The 21,107-nt window shown below is 45.1% G+C and overlaps 1 protein-coding gene across 1 annotated transcript in view; it reads left to right on the top strand.

Annotated features, from left to right (window-relative positions):
* The window catches only part of ARHGEF18 (Rho/Rac guanine nucleotide exchange factor 18), a 70,692-nt gene extending 50,177 nt beyond the window's left edge, over nt 1–20,515 (top strand). Inside the window, exons 18-29 of the mRNA XM_084614519.1 lie at nt 2,469–2,545; nt 4,947–5,125; nt 5,661–5,752; nt 7,093–7,281; nt 7,941–8,078; nt 11,151–11,272; nt 12,165–12,221; nt 12,814–12,861; nt 13,498–13,965; nt 15,121–15,448; nt 18,427–18,549; nt 18,643–20,515. Of these exons, the coding sequence (XP_084470645.1) occupies nt 2,469–2,545; nt 4,947–5,125; nt 5,661–5,752; nt 7,093–7,281; nt 7,941–8,078; nt 11,151–11,272; nt 12,165–12,221; nt 12,814–12,861; nt 13,498–13,965; nt 15,121–15,448; nt 18,427–18,549; nt 18,643–18,788 (1,967 nt within the window). The 3' untranslated portion in view covers nt 18,789–20,515. The remainder of the gene's footprint in view (nt 1–2,468; nt 2,546–4,946; nt 5,126–5,660; nt 5,753–7,092; nt 7,282–7,940; nt 8,079–11,150; nt 11,273–12,164; nt 12,222–12,813; nt 12,862–13,497; nt 13,966–15,120; nt 15,449–18,426; nt 18,550–18,642) is intronic.
* The last annotated feature ends 592 nt before the right edge of the window (nt 20,516–21,107 follow it).

The raw sequence follows: 21,107 nt of genomic DNA, 5'->3' as shown, positions 1-21,107 counted from the left end.
TGTGTTCCTTTTGTGTTCCTGCAAAAAGTGCATTCTGTCAGGCTGTGTGTGTGACCATTGCAAATTTAAAGGAATAATGTACATGCCATTGCAACGCTGACGGTAGGAAAGGCCTGTTGAACAGTGTTTAGAGTAGCTGTGAACAGTTACCAAGTGTTTCCACTTTTCCCACTTCTCTGAAAACTTTTGCTGCTTTAAATCTAGGCTTTTCTTTGGGATAGAGGTCCATAATCACAGTGCGTTAGAAATAACTACAAGGAGCTGCAGATAGGTGTCTAATCTACATCTGATCTTCTGATATAGACTGTGTCTATCACTAGAGCAATAAGTATGATCAGCCCCCCCCTATGTATTTGATGTTGCCAACGAATTTGCTTTGGAATCCAACTGGTTGCAGAATCGGCTCCAGAATCTAAACTTTCCTTATATACAAAGCTTGTTGTGGTAGAAATTACCCTTAAAAACATGACCTGAGTGTAAGCAATGCAGTAACAATGGCTCTGTGGGGTGATCTACTCCATTCCTCTCAATAGGCTTTAAATCTCAACCCCAACTAATTACAGTTAAATGTCAATATTCTTAACTATTTCACTGCTGATCACTTTAATAGAAATCTGCTGATCTCATCCCAGGATCCCAAACTGCCTAACATGCCTTCTTAGGGACAAAAGCCCCAACTAGACAGCCTCTGACATGACCCATGACAGTTAAGTGGTTTTGATTTTAGTCCTAAGTAGATCATAGGATCTGGTACAAGAAGTGAATATAGTTGAACTGCTTGATAATAGTGACCATAATGTAAATAAATTTAATATCCTTGTAGGGGGAAAAATGCCAAAGAAACCCACCATGGCAGCATTTAATTTAAAAACGGGGAACTACACATATATGAGGTTAAACAGAAATTAAATTAAACAGGGACAGTAATAAAGACAAACTGCATGGAGGCTACTTAAAAACCCCATAATAGAGGCTCAAACTAAACATCTTACCCACCCATCCCCTGCCCCAGTCAAAAAGTAATAGAACAAAAAAATGCCACCATGGCTAAACAGCAGAGTAAAAGAGGCAGTGAGAGGCAAAAAGGCATCCTTTTAAAATTGAAAGTCAGATCCTAGTGAGGACAATAGAAAGGAGCATAAACTCTGGCAAGTTGAGTATAAAAGCACAATAAGGTAGGCCAAGAAAGAATTTGAAGAGTATCTAAGGACACACAAACTATAAGCAAAATTTTTTCAAAGTACATCAGAAGCAGAATGACTGGCAGGCTGTGGGGCCACTGGACGATGGAGATGCTAAAGGAGCACTCAAGGAAGACAATGTTGCTGCAGAGAAGCTAAATGAATCCTTTGCATTGTACCAGTGCAGAGGGTATAGGAAAATCCCCACACCTGAGCATTCTTTTTAGGTGACAGATCTGAGGAACTGTCCCAGCTTGAGGTGTCAGTAGAGGAAGTTTTGGAACTAATTGCTCAATTCAACAGTAGTAAGTCACCAGGACCAGATGGTATTCACCCAAGGGTTTTGAAGAAACTCAAATATGAAACTACTGCAGAACTACTAACTGTGGTATTTAACCTATTGGTTAAATCAGCCTCTGTATCAGATGACAGGTGGATAGCTAATGTGACACCAATTTTTAACCAAGGCTCCAGAGGCAATCCTGGCAATAACAAGCCAGTAAGTCTGATTTCAGTACCAAGCAAATTGGTTGAAACTGTAGTAAAGAACAGAATTATCAGGCACATAGATGAACAGGGAGGAAGTATTTCTTTGCACAATGCACAGTCAACATGTGGAACTCATTGGTAGGTGATGTTGTGAAGGCCAAAAGTATAACTGGATTCAAAAAAGAATTAGATAAATTCATGGCGGATTAGTCAAGATGGTCAGGGACACAACCCATGCTCTTGATATCCCTGACCCTCCAACTGCCAGAAGCTAGGACTGGACGACAGTATCACTTGATAATTGCGCTGTTCTGTTCATTCCTGCTGAAGCATCTGGCACTGGCAACTATCAGAGACAGGATACTGGGCTAGATGGACCGTTGGTCTGAGCCAGTAGGCCATTCTTATGAGGCCATTCAATATAGGCCAATATAAAATCAATAATACAAGGGCTGCTTTACTGCCTATATTCATTTTCATACTCATTTTAGTAAAAGCATCCATTTGTTGTTTATTTAAAATGAAGCTACAGAAAATGAGTCCTTGCCACATAATTGAGGTCTACCTTGATACAGAGTACACAGGGCCTTGATTATAATCCATCCAGGTAGGCTGCATCACAAAGTGGCTCATCACAATGTAGAATGGTACTGAAAGGCTTCTGGTACCAAAACATTCTCTGTAAATCATCTGCACTGTTTGACATTTACACTGTAGTGTTAACTCAAGTGGTTTCTTGTTTGCATCAAGTCTTTTGGCTTTAAAACCATTTCATTTTTCTCCTGTTGCCTTGAGTAGATATTCTGGCTGTCCTGTTAACTGACGTACTTTTGCTGTTGCAAGAAAAGGACCAAAAATATACTTTCGCATCTGTGGTATGTATCTTTCTGCTTCATTAAAATATTCACTCATAATATTCATGAATGTTGGTAGCAGTATTCATATTAAATGTGTATATTATGGTAGTGATCAAGCTCCCCAACTGAGATCAAGGCCTCATTATGCTGAGGGGCTGCACAAATATGCCTGACTGGCCTATGGAATTCAGACTCATATGCCAGCTGATATGGAGACTCCGTCTGTCACCACTGGAAGTGCATGCGTCATTGTACATAATAGAAACGTAAGAGTCATGAGAGTGGAGTTTGTTCTAAACTAAACTAATGCCCCCTCATGAGCTGCAGAGGCACCCACATAGAAGAATCAAAAAGAGAAAATATCTGAAAGAAAAATATGATTAGAAAACAAACCAGGTATCTTAGGGTCACGTAAGCTAAACCTGGGTCAGCCCCAGAACTTTTCTCTTAGTACGGAACTCCTAACCCAAGCAAACTCTCTAACTTCCTGTGGCATTGAGCACTGTTCTGTGTTCTTTTCACTGCTCCCCCTATTGCTGGGTTGTGTATGCTGGCAGTATATGAGGAAGTGTGCTAGAACCCTGCTTTGAAAGGCCCCTATAAACAGCTCTTTAGAGAAGGGGGACTCTGCTGCTCAACTTTCCTTCAGTGTGTTAATTTGAGGCTTGATGAAGGAAAAAAAAAAATCCTGCCATGTCATCTGGGGAAATGGTAAACTGTGACTAGGGTAGCCTCCAACCTGCTGCAACTGAGATTTTCTTATGTAAATGTAATGAGCACTAACCCATATGTAATTACTGCAGCAATTTGGAGCACTTGTGGATTCGCTTGTTTTTCAGGGCCTTTCCTAGTTCTTAGGACAGACATGTACATTTGGAACTGACCAAAGTTCAGTTGTGACTGTAACAGGATTTACTAATTACAATTTTGAAAGGGGTTTTTTGTTTTAAATTATTTACTTTGTCCTGATATTTTTCAACATATCAAGACGGGGGCTGAATATTCCTGGCAAACTGTATCACTTGACTTCCATGGGATTTAAGCAAGTACTTAAAATTTTAAGCCTATACCTATGATTTCCGGGAAGGGGTATTTTCTATCTGTAAAGTTGCTGCACCTGGGCTTTTACAGCCTATTCATCCATTCATGACAACATACACACACTGTTTGGCTTCTATAGCACTGGAGTAGAGTGGGATATTTGCTTCTGGTCCGTTTCCCAAAATATACTCCTTCAGGTTGAATGTTAAACCCAAATGTAATACCTGCAAATGGAACACTTGGATAGTTGTCATTGGGAATGTTTGAGTTTGCTCCTCTGCCCCTCTGTGCGGCTTGCAGCCTTTTTGTCCTATGTTACTGTAGTTGCAATTCTACTTCACTAGCTCAACTCCTGCTACAGAAGAACCTAGATATCATGTGTTAGAATGCTAAAGAGCATCCAGCCTCTTGTTACCATCCCAAATTGCTAATCCCTAGTGGAGGGTGCCTTGCCTGGTGGAATACTGTCTGTCCATAGTCAAGGATTGATCTGTTCGTGGCACCTTTATATTTATGGGATCTGTTTAAAATGAGCTAAATATTAATCTCTCCTAGATAAATTAAGAGGAGGAGGGGAGTGAATAGATCTACTCGGCTCTCCTGCATTGTCCTAGTGACCCCAGCACACAGCTTGCAGGGGAGCCCGAGGACAGTTGGCAAAACTTTGTTTTCTTGATGTCACAGTTTCAGGAATCCCCTCTGCTTCCCCCCAAGATTTATGCGGTGGAAATGGAGCATGTTCAGCAGCCTGCAAAATAACTCTTTTCTCACCCAGTGATGGGTTATCTAAGTGTTGTACATTGGCTGAAATACAAAGTGTAGCTAGGGACACTGGTTACAAATATAGCCCTTTTAGAAACGGTTTATCATGGAGAGTTGCTGTTAATCTGTTATATAAGAAGGGTTTTACCCTTTGGACCTGGTTTCAGTTTCCTAGACCTGAAGGTGACTCTCTCTCCCTGTCCTATGAGCTAACCTGCCAGTTTGGCACCAGCATTGCTTCCTGCTGCTCTCCTTTCATTTTTATATTCGTGTATCATTAGGTCTAGTGGTGGTGTTTTTTTCCCTGTTCTGTTTTTATTACTGCCAAAAGAAGCAAAGTCCAAACTAGTTCATGCTGCCCTCCCTCACGGGGAACTCTGAAGAGCCAAAATTCACAACTCTCACAAGTCTCATGTTTTTAGAATGTAGGTCCTTGAGACTCATCTGTTATGTGCCATGCACGGGTGCTATATAAAAGGGCCCCAGCAATAAAACTGCACCATTGCAGTTTGTCTTCATTGGTCATGGACAGAGAAGAAATCCTAATCCTAAAGGTGTTGTGTGATCTAGTGCTTCAGCAAAACTTAACACATCAACTTATATTTTTGTTCTGCAGGACTCTAAGCCACCAGTTATTTCATTGCAAAAGCTAATTGTAAGAGAGGTAGCTAATGAGGAGAAAGCAATGTTCTTAATTAGTGCCTCATTAAAAGGACCAGAGATGTATGAAATTCACACCAGCTCCAAAGAAGAGAGAAATTCTTGGATGGCGCAAATTCGCAGAGCTGTGGAAAGGTAAATTATGACTGAAAGTCGGAGGGTTTGATTTCTTGATCATGTGTTTGATCTCTCAGCACAGCTGAAAGTTCTGCTTGTGGGGTAAAGATACATTTGACTAACCTGGTCCCTCAGGCTCCATTTCACATCCTTGCTAAGATGTATACTAGTCATCTCAGTGCGCCTTCTCTCAGGAGACCAGATAGATTTGACTGTCTTTTGGTTTTGGTTTTTGCTGTTGTATTTCATGCTCTTCGTAAGAGTGGAGCATGTTGCTTTGCACATGCTCACCTGAAGGAGACAGATCACGGCAGATGAGAGAAGATTAGGGGTTTTATTTGTCAGTAACTTGACCTGGTCAGAAGATTAAGCCTCCCTAGGAAGCGTGTTTGCCCACTACCTGACATAATAGTAGCGTTCTGGATGCGAGATACAAACAGGCTGCAGGATACAGCACCTTCCAAGCAAGGATGCAGGATCTGGGCCAAGGCTTTCAGTAGGTTATCTATGCATAGATCAAATCAATCTCCTCCTGCCTTGCCTCATTTTATAGCTGCCCTGATGAAGAGGAAGGAACATTCAGTGAGCCTGAAGAAGAAAGGAGACTGGCTGAAGCACGAGTTGCTAAATTAAAAGAATTTCAAGGTAATGGTTTATGCAAGCATCCAGTGAACAGCTTCTCAGTATCACTAACTCTTCGTGAACCTCTTATTCTTGGTGGACACTTAATGACTAAGAATGTCATCCCATAACACATCTAAAAAACCCCTCTCACTTTTTGTTGAGATGTGAGAAAAACGATGAGGGGTGTGGAACAGCTTCCGTATGAGGGGAGATTAAAAAGACTGGGACCGTTCAGCTTGGAAAAGAGATGAAGAAGTATGGGGGATGGGACAGAGGTCTATAAAATCATGACTGGTGCGGAGAAAGTGTATAAGGACATGTTATTTACTCCTTCCCATAACACAAGAACCGGCAGTCACACCATGAAATTAATAGGCAGCAGGTTTAAACTAACATAAGGAAGCATAGGCGCCGACTTTCTGCGTGCTCCAGGGCTGGAGCATACACGGGGAAAAATTAGTGGGTGCTCTGCACTCGCTGGCAGCCAAGCTCCTGCCCTCCCTTGCCGCCTCCTCCCTGGCTCTGAGCGCGCCATGTCCCCGCTCCTCCCCTCCCCGCCCAGCGCTTCCCACTGTTTGGTGGTGCTTAGGACTTTCCGGGACGGAGGGGGAGGAGCGGGGACGTGGCGCACTCAGAGGAGGAGGTGGAGAAGAGGCAGGGCAGGGACGAGGACTTGGGAAGGGGGTGGGAAGGGACTGGGGTGGGAAAAGACAGGATGGGGCGGGGACTTTGGGGAAGGGGTGGAATGGGGGTAGGGTGAGGGCGGTGCAGGGGCGGGAAGAGGCAAGGCCAGGGGCGGCGGGGGGTGGGGTTTGAGCGCCCACCAGGCAGAGGGAAAGTCGGTGCCTATGTACGGAAGTACTTCTTCATACAACACACCTGTGGAACTCATTGCCTTGGGGGTGTTGTGAAGGCCAAAAGTACAACTGGGTTCAAAAAAGAATTAGATAAATTCATGGAGGATAGGTCCATCTTGGCTATTAGCCAAGATGGTCAGTGGTGCAAACCCATGATCTGAGAGTCCCTAAACTTCTGACTGGCAGAAGCTGGGACTGGACAAAGATGGCTCACTCACCAGTTGCCCTGTTCTGTTCATTTTCTCTGAAGCATCTGGCACTGGCAACTGTCAGAGATAGGATATTGAGCTTGATGGACCATTGGTGTGACCCAGTATGGCCATTTTTATCTGCTTCCTTTTCTGCCATTTGGCTCTTTCTGGCCATTTATGATAGTAAGAGCTTCAAACAAACAGAAGAAATACAAAATAAATCAATATGATCTTCTGAAATTAGCATTATGCTTCTGATAATGATTTTACAAACAGCTTTGTAGGGTTTAAATTAGTTTGTTTTTCCCCCTAGACCGTCTGAGCATGAAAGATGATCTGATTTTGCAAAGTCTAAATGAGAAACAACAGATTTATCTAGAAATGTCTGAAATGAATGGATTTGAAGATCTTTCCCAAGGAGCCCGATCCAAACTTCTTCTCAGGGGGGAGACCTTAGAGAATCTGCAAGGAGAGGTGATCCTGAAATCTGCAGTGACGGAAAGTAAGTGCAAAACAGGAATGTGTGTTTGTGTGTGTGTAGGTAGGTAGGTAGATATAAAGAGAGAGGCTATGGGGTTTAATGGTATCTAAAAAGTTAGTACTTGGGTAGTGCTGTTCAGACTATTAATTCTCAGAGCCCTCCTGTGAAATGGGTAATGTGGACGTTCCCTACAAGTTAGAACAATATTTTTTAAAAGTTAGATCAAATTATGGCGCGTAGACATGAGTCTGTTCGGATGTGTGGCTACTGAGTGCCCTGACAGCATGCCAGCATGCACTGAGATACCGTGCAAGGGTCCCAAATTAAGGGAGGTTGGGCTGCCTGTGAGAGCAAGGATGGCATGAGCACAGATAACAAACATCACCTTAATTGGTGGCTGATGTGTGAAGAGTCATTGATTTAGCCTTCTGAAAGCCCATCCAGACTGGCCTAATGACTTGAGTCCCCATTTGAAGATGAGGCATCATCTTCACATGTACCTTTCCGTTTCAGAGTATGAGGTAAGGGAAAATACGTCTGTGCTGTAAAGAGGCTCTCAGTCTGATCTCTAAATGCATGTCAGAGTTTTGAATGGTTGTATACGTAACATAGTAGCATGGTGCCAATGCCTCATTGCATGGACATGACTCCTTAAAATTACCTGTGCTCCTCTTCCCTAGTTGAGAATCTCCAGAACCTGATTTTCACACAGTCAGCCAATGTGACCTATCGTTCTGAAGACAGCTGTGGGTTGGGGCTACCCAGGAGAGCGGAGACCTTTGGGGGATATGACAGCACCACCACAATACAAAACAAAAGTAAGACACTGGGGCCTTCGGGGATCCAGTCCAGGACTGCAGACCCAGTGTGTCAGTGAGAGGAGCTGGCATTCTGGTCACCTTACTGATCTTTTCGGTGAAAGCCCAGGATGTCAGCTGTTCTCCAGCACAGTCGTTCTGTTACTAGCCCCATAGGCTATGAGGGCTGTAGAAATTGCCGATGTGGATAGTAAGATGGCTTGGTGTTGGTAACCCTGATGCGGCCGTTCCATTGTTGGTGGCTTATGCATGTTTCTCACTATCAGATCGCCCATCTTGATGATGATTGAGTAAAAGTTTGTGATAGGCATGACCTAGTCGAAATCTTTAAGGTCATGTTTTACAAACGTTGGGAGTCCATATTTAGGGTGATGGCTTGCAGATACAAGGATGTATCCATTGCTGTTTGACCAGTGGCCTTCACTTGTCAGGTGTATTTCTTGCAGTGCAAGGACGTTGAAATTTTAAGTCTGCAGGATTGTTGTGATGTAATTGCACTTTGCGTTGGATAGGCCTCATTATTGAGCTGCATAATTTTCAGCGATGGGTCTGTTGGAAGGAAGGTTTGGTCTGGACATGTGCAGTTATTGCCGTTGCTTTTCTGACTGGGAAGACCCTTAAGATCATTTGGTTACTGATTTGATGACATTCATTGTGTTTTTGCATGTATCAGGCGACCGTGTGAAGGGTGTCATCTCTACCCCCATGCCATCCACACGGGCAGTTTCAATAGCCACCATGACCTATGGGGCTATTATAGGAACGACCATCCTGGGCTTTCATCAAAGACCAGGACCTCTTTTTAGGATGCCAAAACCTGTGGCACATTCGGGTCAGCCCGATGGAGGAAGTGCTACGCTCGTGACCTTTGTTTTGTCTCACAGAATATTAGCGGCCACATGTCATATACGAGGTCAGTTCTCAATGACTCTCCCAGCAGCCAACACCACCTGGCTGTGATTTGTGTAAAAGTTCCTCTAATTCGATTCCCTTCTGAAACTCCACTAGAATTTACACTCTGCTGATTGGTCCTGTTATGAGGCGATCTTAGAGGGCTTGATAAACTGGATCCCCCCATATCTGGCTCATTACCACCACTTTATAGGTCTATTAATATTGGCCACCAAATCAAGCATGGCAAGAGGCTTCAGAAAAGCATTCATTCCTTCCTCAACAGAAGAGAGCGAGGCACTCTTCTAGCAATATCAAGCCAACAAAAGCCTCAAAATTGCAATGTCATTGAGTCTTTGAATGCAGTAAGAAGGAAAAGGTTCTGCAAAACCGTGATGGCTCTTGACTTCACGAGGTCAAGCCACAAAGCCTGGAAGCTCCTCTGTCTTTCAGGCAGTGGGGCTCCAGTAGCTTACAAACCACCTCAAGTAAGTGCAGATGCCATCACTGCAGTTAACTGCCAACTTCCATGTGCCCATGGATAAAAACATAAGGTGGAAAGTCCACAAACAACTTTACTGCACAGTGCCCGTTGTCTTCCTCCCTTAACGCCTTCTACACAGTAGATGAAGTGGATAAGGGTCTCTCCAACAGTAAGTCCGGGAATGCATCAGGAATGGATGGAATATATCCAGAAATTCTGGATAAACCTTAGTCTGAAAGCAAGAATATGGCTGGCAGACTTCTTCCTTAACAGCTGCTCTTCTGGTAGAATACCAAAAGAATGGAATGTAGCTAAGATTATAGTCATTTTGAAGCCCGGAAAAGAGGCCACTGATCCAAAAAGTTACCAGCCCATCTCTCTCCTGAGCTGTTGCTACAGACTGTTGAGCGGCTCCCACTTCAAAGGTTACAGCCGAGAGTGGAGCATCTGGTTTCCAAAGAGCAGGCCAGATTTAGAACCGGTCGCAGCTGCTGTGACCAGGCGCTGGCCTTAACTAGCTACACAGAATCTAGCTAATAGCAAAAATTAAAACTAGTGGCAGCATTTATTAACCTTCCTTCCACATACACTACTGTGTGGTGCAAAGGTCTCCTGCTGAAGTTATTAGTTTTCCCGGCCAGTCAACCATCAGCTTCCTCACAGAGATGCTGAGTAACGGAAGATTCACCACACACCTCGGTGACTCCACTAGCAAATTACAGAGACTGAACAGCAGCCGCCCAGAGGGACCCGTTTTAGCACCTGCCCTGTTTAATCTCCCCACCATCTCTGGTCACATCATCCCATAAATTCATGTGTACGGATGATACTGCATTAGCAATGTGAGTGTCCTCTCTGAAGGCCACAGAAAAGGTGACTAACAACGACCTCTGGACACTTGAGCTGTATTTCAAAGCTTGGCAACTGAAACCCAACGCTCCCAAAAGCACTCGTCTTTGCCTTCCACTTGAACAACCCTGAGACCAAAGTGCCACTGAAATGTCTGCCTTTAACACACGACCACAATCCATGGTCCCTTGGGGTTACCTTCAATTGGACGCTGAGCTATCGCCAACACCAAAAGAAGATAAAGGCAAGGGTTAGCATCATTCAGAAGCTCACTGGCACATCCTGGGGATGTGATGCACACATACTTGGAACATCCTCCAAGCCCTGCTGCCCCTTCCCTACCATCTTTTATCTACAGGAGCTGTTTCACCTGCCTGTTAAAGGTAGTTGTTGTGATACGAAAAGAGCACAAGGTAGATACTCGCCTTATGAGACTTGGTTTTCAGTTCCTCCCCTATCCACCACAGTAATTGCTTCCGGTAAGATGTATGTAGCAATAGATATCGGAGGGTATGTTTTAGTAACCACTGATGTTCTCAGTCTTTGCCTTGTTGCTGGTTGTATGTTAATCTGTACACGGACTATTTTAATTCACTCTCACTATTTCCCTTAGTCTGTTCTCTTCAGGTCTCTCACAACTCTCAGATGGACCTGACTCTCCCTGTTCCCTACTTTCATACATATTTTTAAATCAACAAATTGCAAATCTATACAAACTTCCAACCCCAGAGTTGTTCTGCTTTTGCCCATTAAATTGTTTCAATTTTTACATTTTTTTCCTAATAGAAAGTACCAAGTGTTGCACATATCATCTCTGTGTATGTTGACTGGGTTACTTGCTTTTTCAGATGGTAGTTTTAAGAAGGTCTGTGGTAGTGACCAGAGGCTGAGAGACCGGAGAGGCCCTGCAATAAGTTCAGATGTGCAGCTCCATGACCTTCCTCTTGATGCAGAAGAAGGACCTCACACAGTACGTTAGTCTTCACTCATCATTTTAAAATGCATATCCTGGTAGTCCTAGACAAACATGGTGGAGACAGAGGATAAGTCACTGAAAATCAGAAGTCCCAACAGCTGATGATGTCCACTCCTTAGCAGAGTCCTACGTCGTGTTAAATAAGTTGGCTCCATTAAGGCTACTGTTCTTTAGGGTTGAACTCGTGGTTTGTGGTTTTACATCTGAAGTGCAAGAATCTACATGTACTTAATTTGGCAACTTTTTCATTTATAGTGCTTGTCCATTCTCTACTGTATGTACTGTTTACATGTAGTTTTTAATGATTGTGCATCTATTTCAACCTGGAATTTGGCTAAAATATTTCCTATGTCCCTCCTCAGTGTGAGAGCCCTTGGGGAAGATGCCTTTAATTAAGGCCATCTAGATAATGCCACACAATGACGTATTGGGAGAGGTGTGTCTTAATGGTGCCACTCCCTTTACTTTATTTTTTCTTCAAATTAATGTTCTTAACACTAAAATGATTTGGAGGGTTTCACAGAATAGAACCTAATGTGACTCATTGCTTTAAATTGGATTCTTACCAGCATTAATTCTCCATGTCAAAATGAATTTTTAAAAAACAAGAAAATTCTTTTGATACTTGAGAAATAAATTATTGGACTATTTCTTTATGGTACTTGGAATATGGTCTCCTCGGTCTGCAAACACTTGCAATGCTTTAAATGGGTCTGAAATAGAGCTAATCAAATGTTTTCTACTGCAATGATGGTTGTAAAATTTCCATCTAAATAAGCCTTCTCCCATTGTAAAGCTGAGAGAGTGACGACAAAGCAGCCTATGTGCATGCTGACTCTTATCTACAGTATGCTCTAGGACATCTGTTGCTTGTGTCTTTTTCCAGAGTGATGTAATGAGACTGGATTACAACAGCAGTTTCCAGCCCCTCCTGGAATCCGAGGTACTAGAATAAGCTATGTTTGTGCTTTAAGACAGAGTAAAGAGGAGTGACATTTAGCTCCATAGTATACAAAGAAAATGTAGGTTTCAGAGTAGCAGCCGTGTTAGTCTGTATTCGCAAAAAGAGGAATACTTGTGGCACCTTAGAGACTAACAAATTTATTTGAGCATATAGCATTTTAATGTTCATAGACTCAGAAACTTGTCAACAGCCTGGACCTTGCAGTTAGTTACTTGGATATAATAAATGCAGAGAGTGAAATCCTATTTGAAAGCGAAGATGAGTTTTAGGTATAGTGAGCTAACTACTTCCCATTCACCCTCACTCTCACACTAACAGTTTACTAAGGTGAAACTGAATCTCTGAGAGATGGTTCAAGCAGCTGTGTATGTGTCATAGCTTCATGCTGGTGTGTTGGAGGAAACCAGCATCAAGTCTCTAAACTGAGGAAAGCCTGGCACAAGGATTGCTGCCCAGAATCTGTGTGGTGTTAGTGGGCACTGATACTCTAGCTGGACAACAGATTAGTACTGACAAAATGAATGTCGCCACCATATCCTCCCCAGAATCTAATGCCTTTCTCTTTCCTCAGCTTGTCCAACGGATACAGAGGCTGTCACAGTTGCTCCTCAGCCTTCAGGTAAAACGCTGCTATCCAAGAGATTCGTTTAAAGCTGAACTAATCAGTCTGCAGGAATGTAGGTAGTAATGGTAATTTAATACCGCACTGGAAACAACAAAGTTCATGCGTAGGCTGGGGAGGCTGCAGGATTTGTCTGAGACTTGGGTGCCAGAGTAACCAATACTATCCCCAGTATTTCAGAGGAAGCCTAGCCGCCTGTGCCTTTACAGAATGAAATCCTTTCCTCCTTCTGATCTAACTAGCTCCCTTCTTTCTACCTCTCTGAGCTCCACTTGGTTTCCTTACTGCTGAGATACACTGTGCTTCCCACAATGACTATAGAATACGCACACCACGTCTATGTGGATGTGTATAGATAATCCTGTCAGATACAGACTGATAATTAGGTTCAAAAGATGCATCATTTTGAATGATGCAAGTTAGGTTTTTTGGCTCAAGGTCACATGTAGTACCAGGTTAATGGCAACCACAGGTTCCAAGTGAGAATTCAGCCCTCTTGTGCTGAGGGGAATGGGCTGGGTAACCTAATAGGTCTCTTTATCTTCTGAGATCTATACACTGGTAGACAATGCAGTCTCTGACCTCGCTTCTCCTGTATTTTTCAAGCCCATGTGTTGTGTTGTTTTTTTCCAGGCAGTGATATCACAGCAGGACAGCTACATTGAAATCCAGCGAGCCACCATCATAGATCGGGAGAAGCAGTACCGGCTACAGTCCACGCGCGGGAACCTGCTGCTAGAGCAGGAAAAGCAACGCAATTTTGAGAAGCAGAGAGAAGAACTGGCCAATGTGCAGAAGCTTCAGAACCAGCTGAAGGTGGAACAGCAGCGTTGGGAACGGGAGAGGGACCGGCAGCAGAGGGAGTTTGAAAGTATAGAGACACGGTTGCAGGAGCGAGAAGAGGAGACTCGGCAGCTGAAAGGTCGCTTGAACCAGGAGAGGGAAGAGCTGGAGAGACAGCGAGAGGCCTATCAGCATGACCTGGAGAGGCTACGGGAAGCGCAGAGAGCAGTTGAGAAAGAGAGAGAGCGTGTGGAGCAGCTAAAGAAGCTGAAAAAACAGAACACGATGTCGGGCATGTTCTCCCCAGAAGGGGGACAGGTAAGGACTGAGTTGCTGGCAGCTGGATGCTTGATTTCTAACTGCCACCTTCACATAGACTTCTAAATGGAAGTCTCCCTCCTTTACAGTAGTTGCTACATCTTAATGCTGTAACTTTCCCTGGGGAAAGTTATCCCATAGCTGCCTCTTGCAGGGTTTGTTTTGCACCTTTCTCTGAAGAAGCAGGTACTGGCCACTATTGGAGACAGGGCAGCGGGGTAGATGGTCTTGTTCTGATTCAGCCTGGCAACTTGCCCAAGCGTTCTGCAGAGCATGTGAGAGAAGTTGAGGAAATTGCATTTGGTCCTGTGGCTGCAATAGGGTTTGCTAAACAAAGGCACTGTACTCTGCCCTGGAGATGATTGCACCAGAGGGGTTTAGTTGTGACATTCTGTAATTTTCCTGAATTCTGTGCATTTAAATTCTAAAAACATGCTCCCCCTCCAAAGTGTGACCTTCTGCCTCTGGCTGCCCCCAGCTCCACTGGTTCAGTCCCTCTCCAGGGAGAGGAATCCAGCCACAGCAGGCGGGGCTGTGAGATAGGTGACCAAGCTTCCTTGCCATGTAGAAGTACAATAGACCCGGACACCCCAGGCAGAGCTGCAGGTGGTAGTAGCTCAGCTCAGCCACTTCTTAAAGCCTTAAAACGCCATTTTGTTTTAAATGCCTCTTTGAGCCCAGAGCAGGCACCTGCTCGCTGTCTGTGGGCGTGGGTGAGGTTCTTAGCCTGATTGTAACAGGTGTGTGCTGTACTTCCCCATGCGTAGTGCAGGCCTCTGCTCTCATGTCACTGCCCCACTTGCTGGCCCACAGCCTAATCTGCTGGGCTTGTTTGTTTTTGGTTTTTTGTTTTTTTTTACTGTCTGCCCTATTTGTACTTTGTTGTCAGCCAGTGGTCCCTTTCAAAGCCCTCTGTCAGGGATGGTATTAATCAAGGTCCAAAGCTGCCAAGATATTTTTCTTTAGTTTGCCAAGACTTATGCGGACTGAGTTTTTCTTGCTGCTTCTTTTGTTCGGTAGCACAAGGGAGGTCCTGGTGTTGGCCACAGGAAGGCGTGTGTATATTTTGGGGGTTGTCTTTTGTTTCCTCCTCTCCTCAGTCCTTGGGGGATATGAGGTATCAGCTTCATGTAACACAATTCTTTTCTCTTGTAGAGTCAAATACTGAATCATTCCATCAGTTTCAATGGAGAAGGGGTAGAAGGGTCTGTGCAACACTTGAAGCCCTTTGGGAGGGCTAGTGTCTCGGGAGTGGATTATGTGGAGCGGCCAGAGCTGGTTCGCAGGGACAGTGCCATATTGGAGAATCGTCCAGTTCTTGCAATGAAGAACGAAGTGCCAATCCACCTGCTGAGTGCAACCAACCAGATACAGAAACAGGCTGCAGTTCAGCAGCAAATCCCCACCAAGCTTGCCACCTTCACGAAAGGAAGCAAAGAAAAGGGGGGGAAGAGCAAAGCATCGCACAGGACAGACAGCACAGGTGAGTGCATTAAGGGGATCTCTGAGCTCTGCTGAAATCACAGATGCACACAACACCATATGGAGCAAGTCTCTGGCCACCTCCATCCAGCCAAACAACCCCTCACAGGAATTCATAAGCCACAGAAAGCACAAGGACCCTTCTTGGGGTGGAACTGTAGCTGAAAATTGAATGTCCTAAGTAAACCAGCATGGAACTTAAGGCTGATTTAATCCTATGACTCCCTGACCCTGTCCTCAGCTGCTGTAACACTGGGAATTTGGGGCAGGGGGTTCTCAAATAGAGCATCCAACTCTGCTTTGGGCATACATATTTAAACACATCTGAATGACTCTCACCCCGAATCCTAGCTTGTTTTGTGAATGCTGAGCAGTATCTCTTATCCTCATGGTGGCGTATGGAATATGCTGAGCCTCTCCTCCTCGCCATTGTTGGGTACCCTGGCGTGAGAGAGAACTGGCTTTCTCCCACCTCCCTGCGGGCAATGGCTTGTCCAGGAAGATTTCTCACTTGCAAAGGCCATTCTGAAAATCCCAAAGGGGAAGATGTGCACTTCCTAGCACAAAGCTGCTGGTTCTAATACCTAGCCATGTTCTCCCCTGGAATCTGAAAGGCAGTAATCTGCCAACGTTTCTCACCCTGTGAACATGAATCTCCAGGCCAGAACAAGGGTGCTGCATGTATTACAGAGCTAAAAAGAGCTAATTCTGTCAGGAATAGAAGGGACTACAAATGCAGTCATGATGCCATGATGTAATTTCTGCTTCTAAGAGCTGGTTACTAAAATAGTGGCCTTTGATAATGACAGACAATGCAAAACCCACAGTTTTCCAGCCACTTGAAAGCACTTTATTTCCAGCCTTTAGTTCTGAGTTTTATATAAATATCTTTAGTTCCATGCCGGATTGTCCTGGCAAGTTTACACACATGACAGGTCCATGTTTATGTAGCGTGGATAGTGTCAGGCTTCTCCAGGTGCATTGGGGAGGCACCTTCCACCTGTGCTCTCCTATAGCACTGGTGTTTAAATGTAACTTTATTTTCATAACGCGAATTGGCTTATTTCCAGCACCTACCTGTAACCTCGTAGCCCCTTTCCTCTGAACCAAGTGGTGGCAACAGAGGAAACAAAGCTGGAGTAGTGCAGCTCCCCAACTTGATTTTTGTAAATTGCTTTTACACAGTGGTGTTGTGGCGACATGGTGACTCACCGGCACAGCGCCTCCTGCTGGCCATCTTGGGAATTAACTCTTTCCAGCCTTCGGAGCACCCTCTGCAGGCCGGTGTCTCGCCTGCTGCTGGCATCCATGTCCCTCCTGGACTTTGGTGCCCTTTACCCTGGGGTTCTGCCCCAGCAGTACCCCCACACTCTGGGTCTCCCCTCCCTGGGGAACCCCCAACCCTCTAAATCTACCTTGCCTCAGTGGCTACTGCCAGTCATCATCTAACCTCCGCTCACTGGGGCAGACTGCAGTTTAATGGCCACTCATCGTTGGCAGGGGATTAGGACCAGCTGCCTCTGTCTATTCCCAGGATGACCCTTTGCAGCCCTTGTACCTTTTCATAGGCCTTCATCAAGGCCTCAGCCTGGGGTTTTACCAGGCTGGAGCTCCCCAGCTCCCTTGCCCTATTCCTCAGCACTGCTCCAGTTCCCCTTTCAAAAGGACTTGTGAGGCATCCATTCTAACGGCAAACCTTGCATATTACAAAATGAACAATATAACTGTAGCGAAGCGACAACTCACCGGCACGGCGCCTCCTGGTGGTCATCTAGGGAATTAGCTCTTTCCAGCCTTCAGAGCACCCTCTACAGGCTGGTGTCTCGCCTGCTGCTGGGATCTGTGTTCCTCCCTGACTCCAGTGCCTATTCCCAAGCTGCCCCGCTGCAGTCCCAGTACCTTTCTTGGCCTTCAGCAAGGCCTGCAGCCTGGGTGTTTACCAGGCTGGAGCTCCCCAGCGCCCTTTGCCCTTCCCTAGCACTGCTCTGCTTCAGTACCTTGCTCCCAGCAGCTAGTCCTTCCCACTCCAGGGCTAGAGTGAGACTCCTCCAGCTTCTGGCCCACAGCCCTCTTATAAGAGCCAGCTGTGCCCTGCTTGGGGTGTGGCCCCAGCTGTGGCTACTTCCCCCAGTCAGCCTAGCTTTTCCCAGCTGCAGCCCTCTCCAGGGCTGCTTTTACTATTGGCTCCCCCAGGCAGCCCTCTCCCATGGCTGTTTTAACCCCTTCAGGGCCGGAGCGTGGTGACCATCCTGCTACAGATGTGCACAGTGGAAATGTACTTAATGGTTTTTCATCAGCTCATGAGCAAGGTGTGAAACCCAAACCGATTGGGTCCATTCTCATCAGCGCTAATGGGGTGGTCTGTTCACGGGTGTAGAGCTGAGAATAAAACGTACTAAGACTTTCTGCACCAATGGCACATAGTGTCTCATTTGGCTTGTAGGTTGCTAGGTAAGGGATGGGCATTGGGATGTGGAGGCCTTTTGGACTGGAGTGATTTAATTCCCATTGATTGCTTTTACTTCTGGAATAAAAACATTGGCAAAGTGTCCCATCAGAGCTGCTGTGTTTTCTCACTGCTGCAGCTGCATTGCAGGTAAGGAGCACGGGTAGACTTGTGGTGACCTTTCTAGTGTGGAGAGTGGCAATAGCCATTTTGTTCTGCGTGTCTGTGCCAAAGGTGTTTCTTGACTATACCAGACCATCATAAAACAGGATTAAAATCTTCAGTTGTCCTAGGGGGGCCACTCGGGAGTTGGGGTGTCTCTGTGTAACTAAATAGAAGGTGCTGGGTGCGGGAGAGAGAGGGTGAATGCTCATGGTCTGAGCAGTTGAAGAGGTAAATTAAGTTTATTAGGACCAGCCCTTTGGGTGTATGGGGAATGGGTATTGGGTGTCTGAGCCTGGGCTGAAACAGTGGAGTCGGCAAAATGCTCCCAGGATGAAGTACTGATGTGTAAAGCAACTTTTTCTTTTCAGCATCTGTTGACCTGAAACAGCTGCTTACACCTAAGCTTGTTGGGAAAGATGAGGGTGCACTGAAGAACAGACGGTCAGCGAGCCCGGTCCTCCTGAACAGCCACAGCATTGCGTTCCAGCCAGGTAAGTCTTGCCAAAGAGCAGTGAGAGGCCACTCTGTGCTGAGACATTCTTGTGTACTATAGTGAGTCTTTCCTCTCCCTCTTTCTCCCACAGAGAGTTACAGCCCAGCTGACAACCAGCCCGAAGCAGTGAATCCATTCAAGCCCAACAATGTTCACGTCCACACGTTGGTGGCCTCTCCGCCAGCCCTGATAAATGCTGAAGACGATACCTGCAAGGAAGATGTCATTTTTTTCTAAGTGTTTCCTGTTCAAGAAGGTCCTTGTGCCATGCCGTTTCAAAGAACAGAAGGTCAGCATCATGGATGTCCTTCCACCACTGATGCAGTGGAGCAGGATTTCAGTGTTGCTTGGTTGGCTTCTCTACTGACAGCTGAAAATGAATTCACCATAGTAACACACTTTCTTTTAACTTTTCCAAGCATGGGAAAGTATTGACTTTTATATGGCTTAGGTGTATAAATTCAAAGCCTGTTAAAATGTTGCCATCTACTGTAATTTGCTCTCTTTGGTGAATTTGCAGTAGCTCTTGGTAGATCTTTTATCTTGTAAAGCAAGTCAGTTTTAATTGATGTTGGGCCTCTCAGATTTTTATGTACAAGTTTTAAGAATAGGTCTTCAAATGGCTGAGAAGTTTAATTCTGTCTTTACAGAGCAGTGATCAGTGTAATGGATTATTCATTTTGTTTTAATAACAAGCTGGACAGCAAGCCAGTCTTCTCACAACCAGCGTGACAGAGGAGAGCTACCCACTCACATGAAAGGAATAGCATCTTGTACGTTTTACTGAGTTCAGCAGAACATGTGCTTACTGCACATGCAAAATGTAAGAGGGACTGTAAACCTCTTAACATTCAAAAAATCCAAGAGCCAAAAAGCTCCCCCTAGTTGTGACAGCAAAGGGTTGGACATGTATAAACTCTCTAACGTGGTAATGAAGAATTGAGCTGGGAGAGTATTCCCTGGCAATCACTTGCACTAGGTCTGATGTCCATCTTCGGGAAAGGCTCCTTAAAGACACAACAAGTAGACAACCATCTCCATGTCTGTGAGTGTGTAAAAATTCCCAAGGCAAAAACCATGTGTTGGTTCAAAATTAACTTTGAGACTGGGGTTTTATTCCAGCTGAAGATGCTGAACATAAAGACCTGGTTCAGCATGCAGTTGGTTACTGTCCTGTCTAACCTCTTGTCTTCTGGATCTTTATCTGTCTGCCGCCTCAGTGGACATCGTGCTAAGGACTGGAATGTAACAAAGCTGCTGTTACTGCAGAGAGTGCTCTGCAGCAGTGTGTCAAGAATGAAGGGAATAAGGAATATTTAGAATAATTTACCATTAACTAAATCATCTTACAGCTGCTTTGACATCTCCTCTTATTGGATGGGTCGGGTTTAGTGAATTTTGGAATGTTGACAAAGTTAAGACCATTCTGCTCAAATGGCAGTGTGCATTTCGGGAAATCATTCAGCGTATTATAGGACTCCAGTGTGTGTCTCAGTTCTTGAATATGCACTACATCTAATTAACATGTAACCTAGTACATGGAAGTGTCTGGTCAAATGTACTGTGTACAATGATGTGCACCAAAAGGGATTGTTCTGTGGGGATGATGCCATAGGAAGGGAAACCAGGCTTTCTCAACCTTAGCAAGTTTGGGGAAATGCTTCCTAAAATACGATTGCAGTAGATTTGGCGCACAAAATCCTGGCTAAAATCATTTCAGCACAAGTTAAGGCAGTTTCCCAACCAGAAGCATTTGGATATGCTGCTTTATTCCAGCCTGAGAGGAAAGCGAGTTATTTCTGCTTTAAATAAACTGTTCCCTCTGAACGGGCAGAGCAAGTGTGCTGCATGTCAGTAACTTCAGTTCAGCCCAAGTATTTTCGACTGTTCAACGTGGGAAGGCCAGGAGGTTTTATAAATTGTCAAAAGTATTTGCTGCAGAATACAGTCTTGGTTTCAAAGTGGCTAAATGGTGTAAGCAGGATTATTGCCCCAAGCAAGCTCAGCTGTAACTGGGAGACTCAAATATCCTGGAAATCTGTGATCAGTGAGGGAGAAAGACAGAAATTTGGAAGCCAAGTGGCCCTGTGCCTGCTGTGCTGGGCAAGTGCCCTCTCCTCGGTGCTGCCTTGGACATTGTTGGCTTAATGCTCATCCCTGGTGAAAATCGGGAGCAACGCCACTGAAGTCAGTGGAGTTACACTGGTGTAAGTGAGAAGAGAATCCGGCCCCACGTCATGTGGTTTATCTCCAGAGACGTGCCCTCTAGAAGCTCCTATTGAATATTTTTCTGTTTTGAGACAAGTGGTTTCTAAATCAGGCCCCTTTGGTGGTGGTGTCGCAGTGCTGCCTGCTGATCTGCAGCCTTGCCGAGCTCGTGCAGTTGGTTATGGAGCCGAGGTGCAAAGAGCTGTCAGGTCACACCAAGAGACAGCCTGATGCTGGCATCGTGATATTGCGTTACTGTGACCCAATGTGTCCCCTTATTAGTGGTCAGGACATGGGACCATGATGAGTTTGTGGCTCTGTCTTCATTTGACAGTCTCTCTTCTTCAC

This window comes from Lepidochelys olivacea, assembly GCF_965140295.1.
Source record: "Lepidochelys olivacea isolate rLepOli2 genome assembly, chromosome: 25".
NCBI classification, from domain to species: Eukaryota; Metazoa; Chordata; order Testudines; family Cheloniidae; genus Lepidochelys; species Lepidochelys olivacea.
The sequence above is the reverse complement of the archived record's forward strand: the minus strand, read 5'-3'. Positions and strand labels throughout refer to the sequence as shown.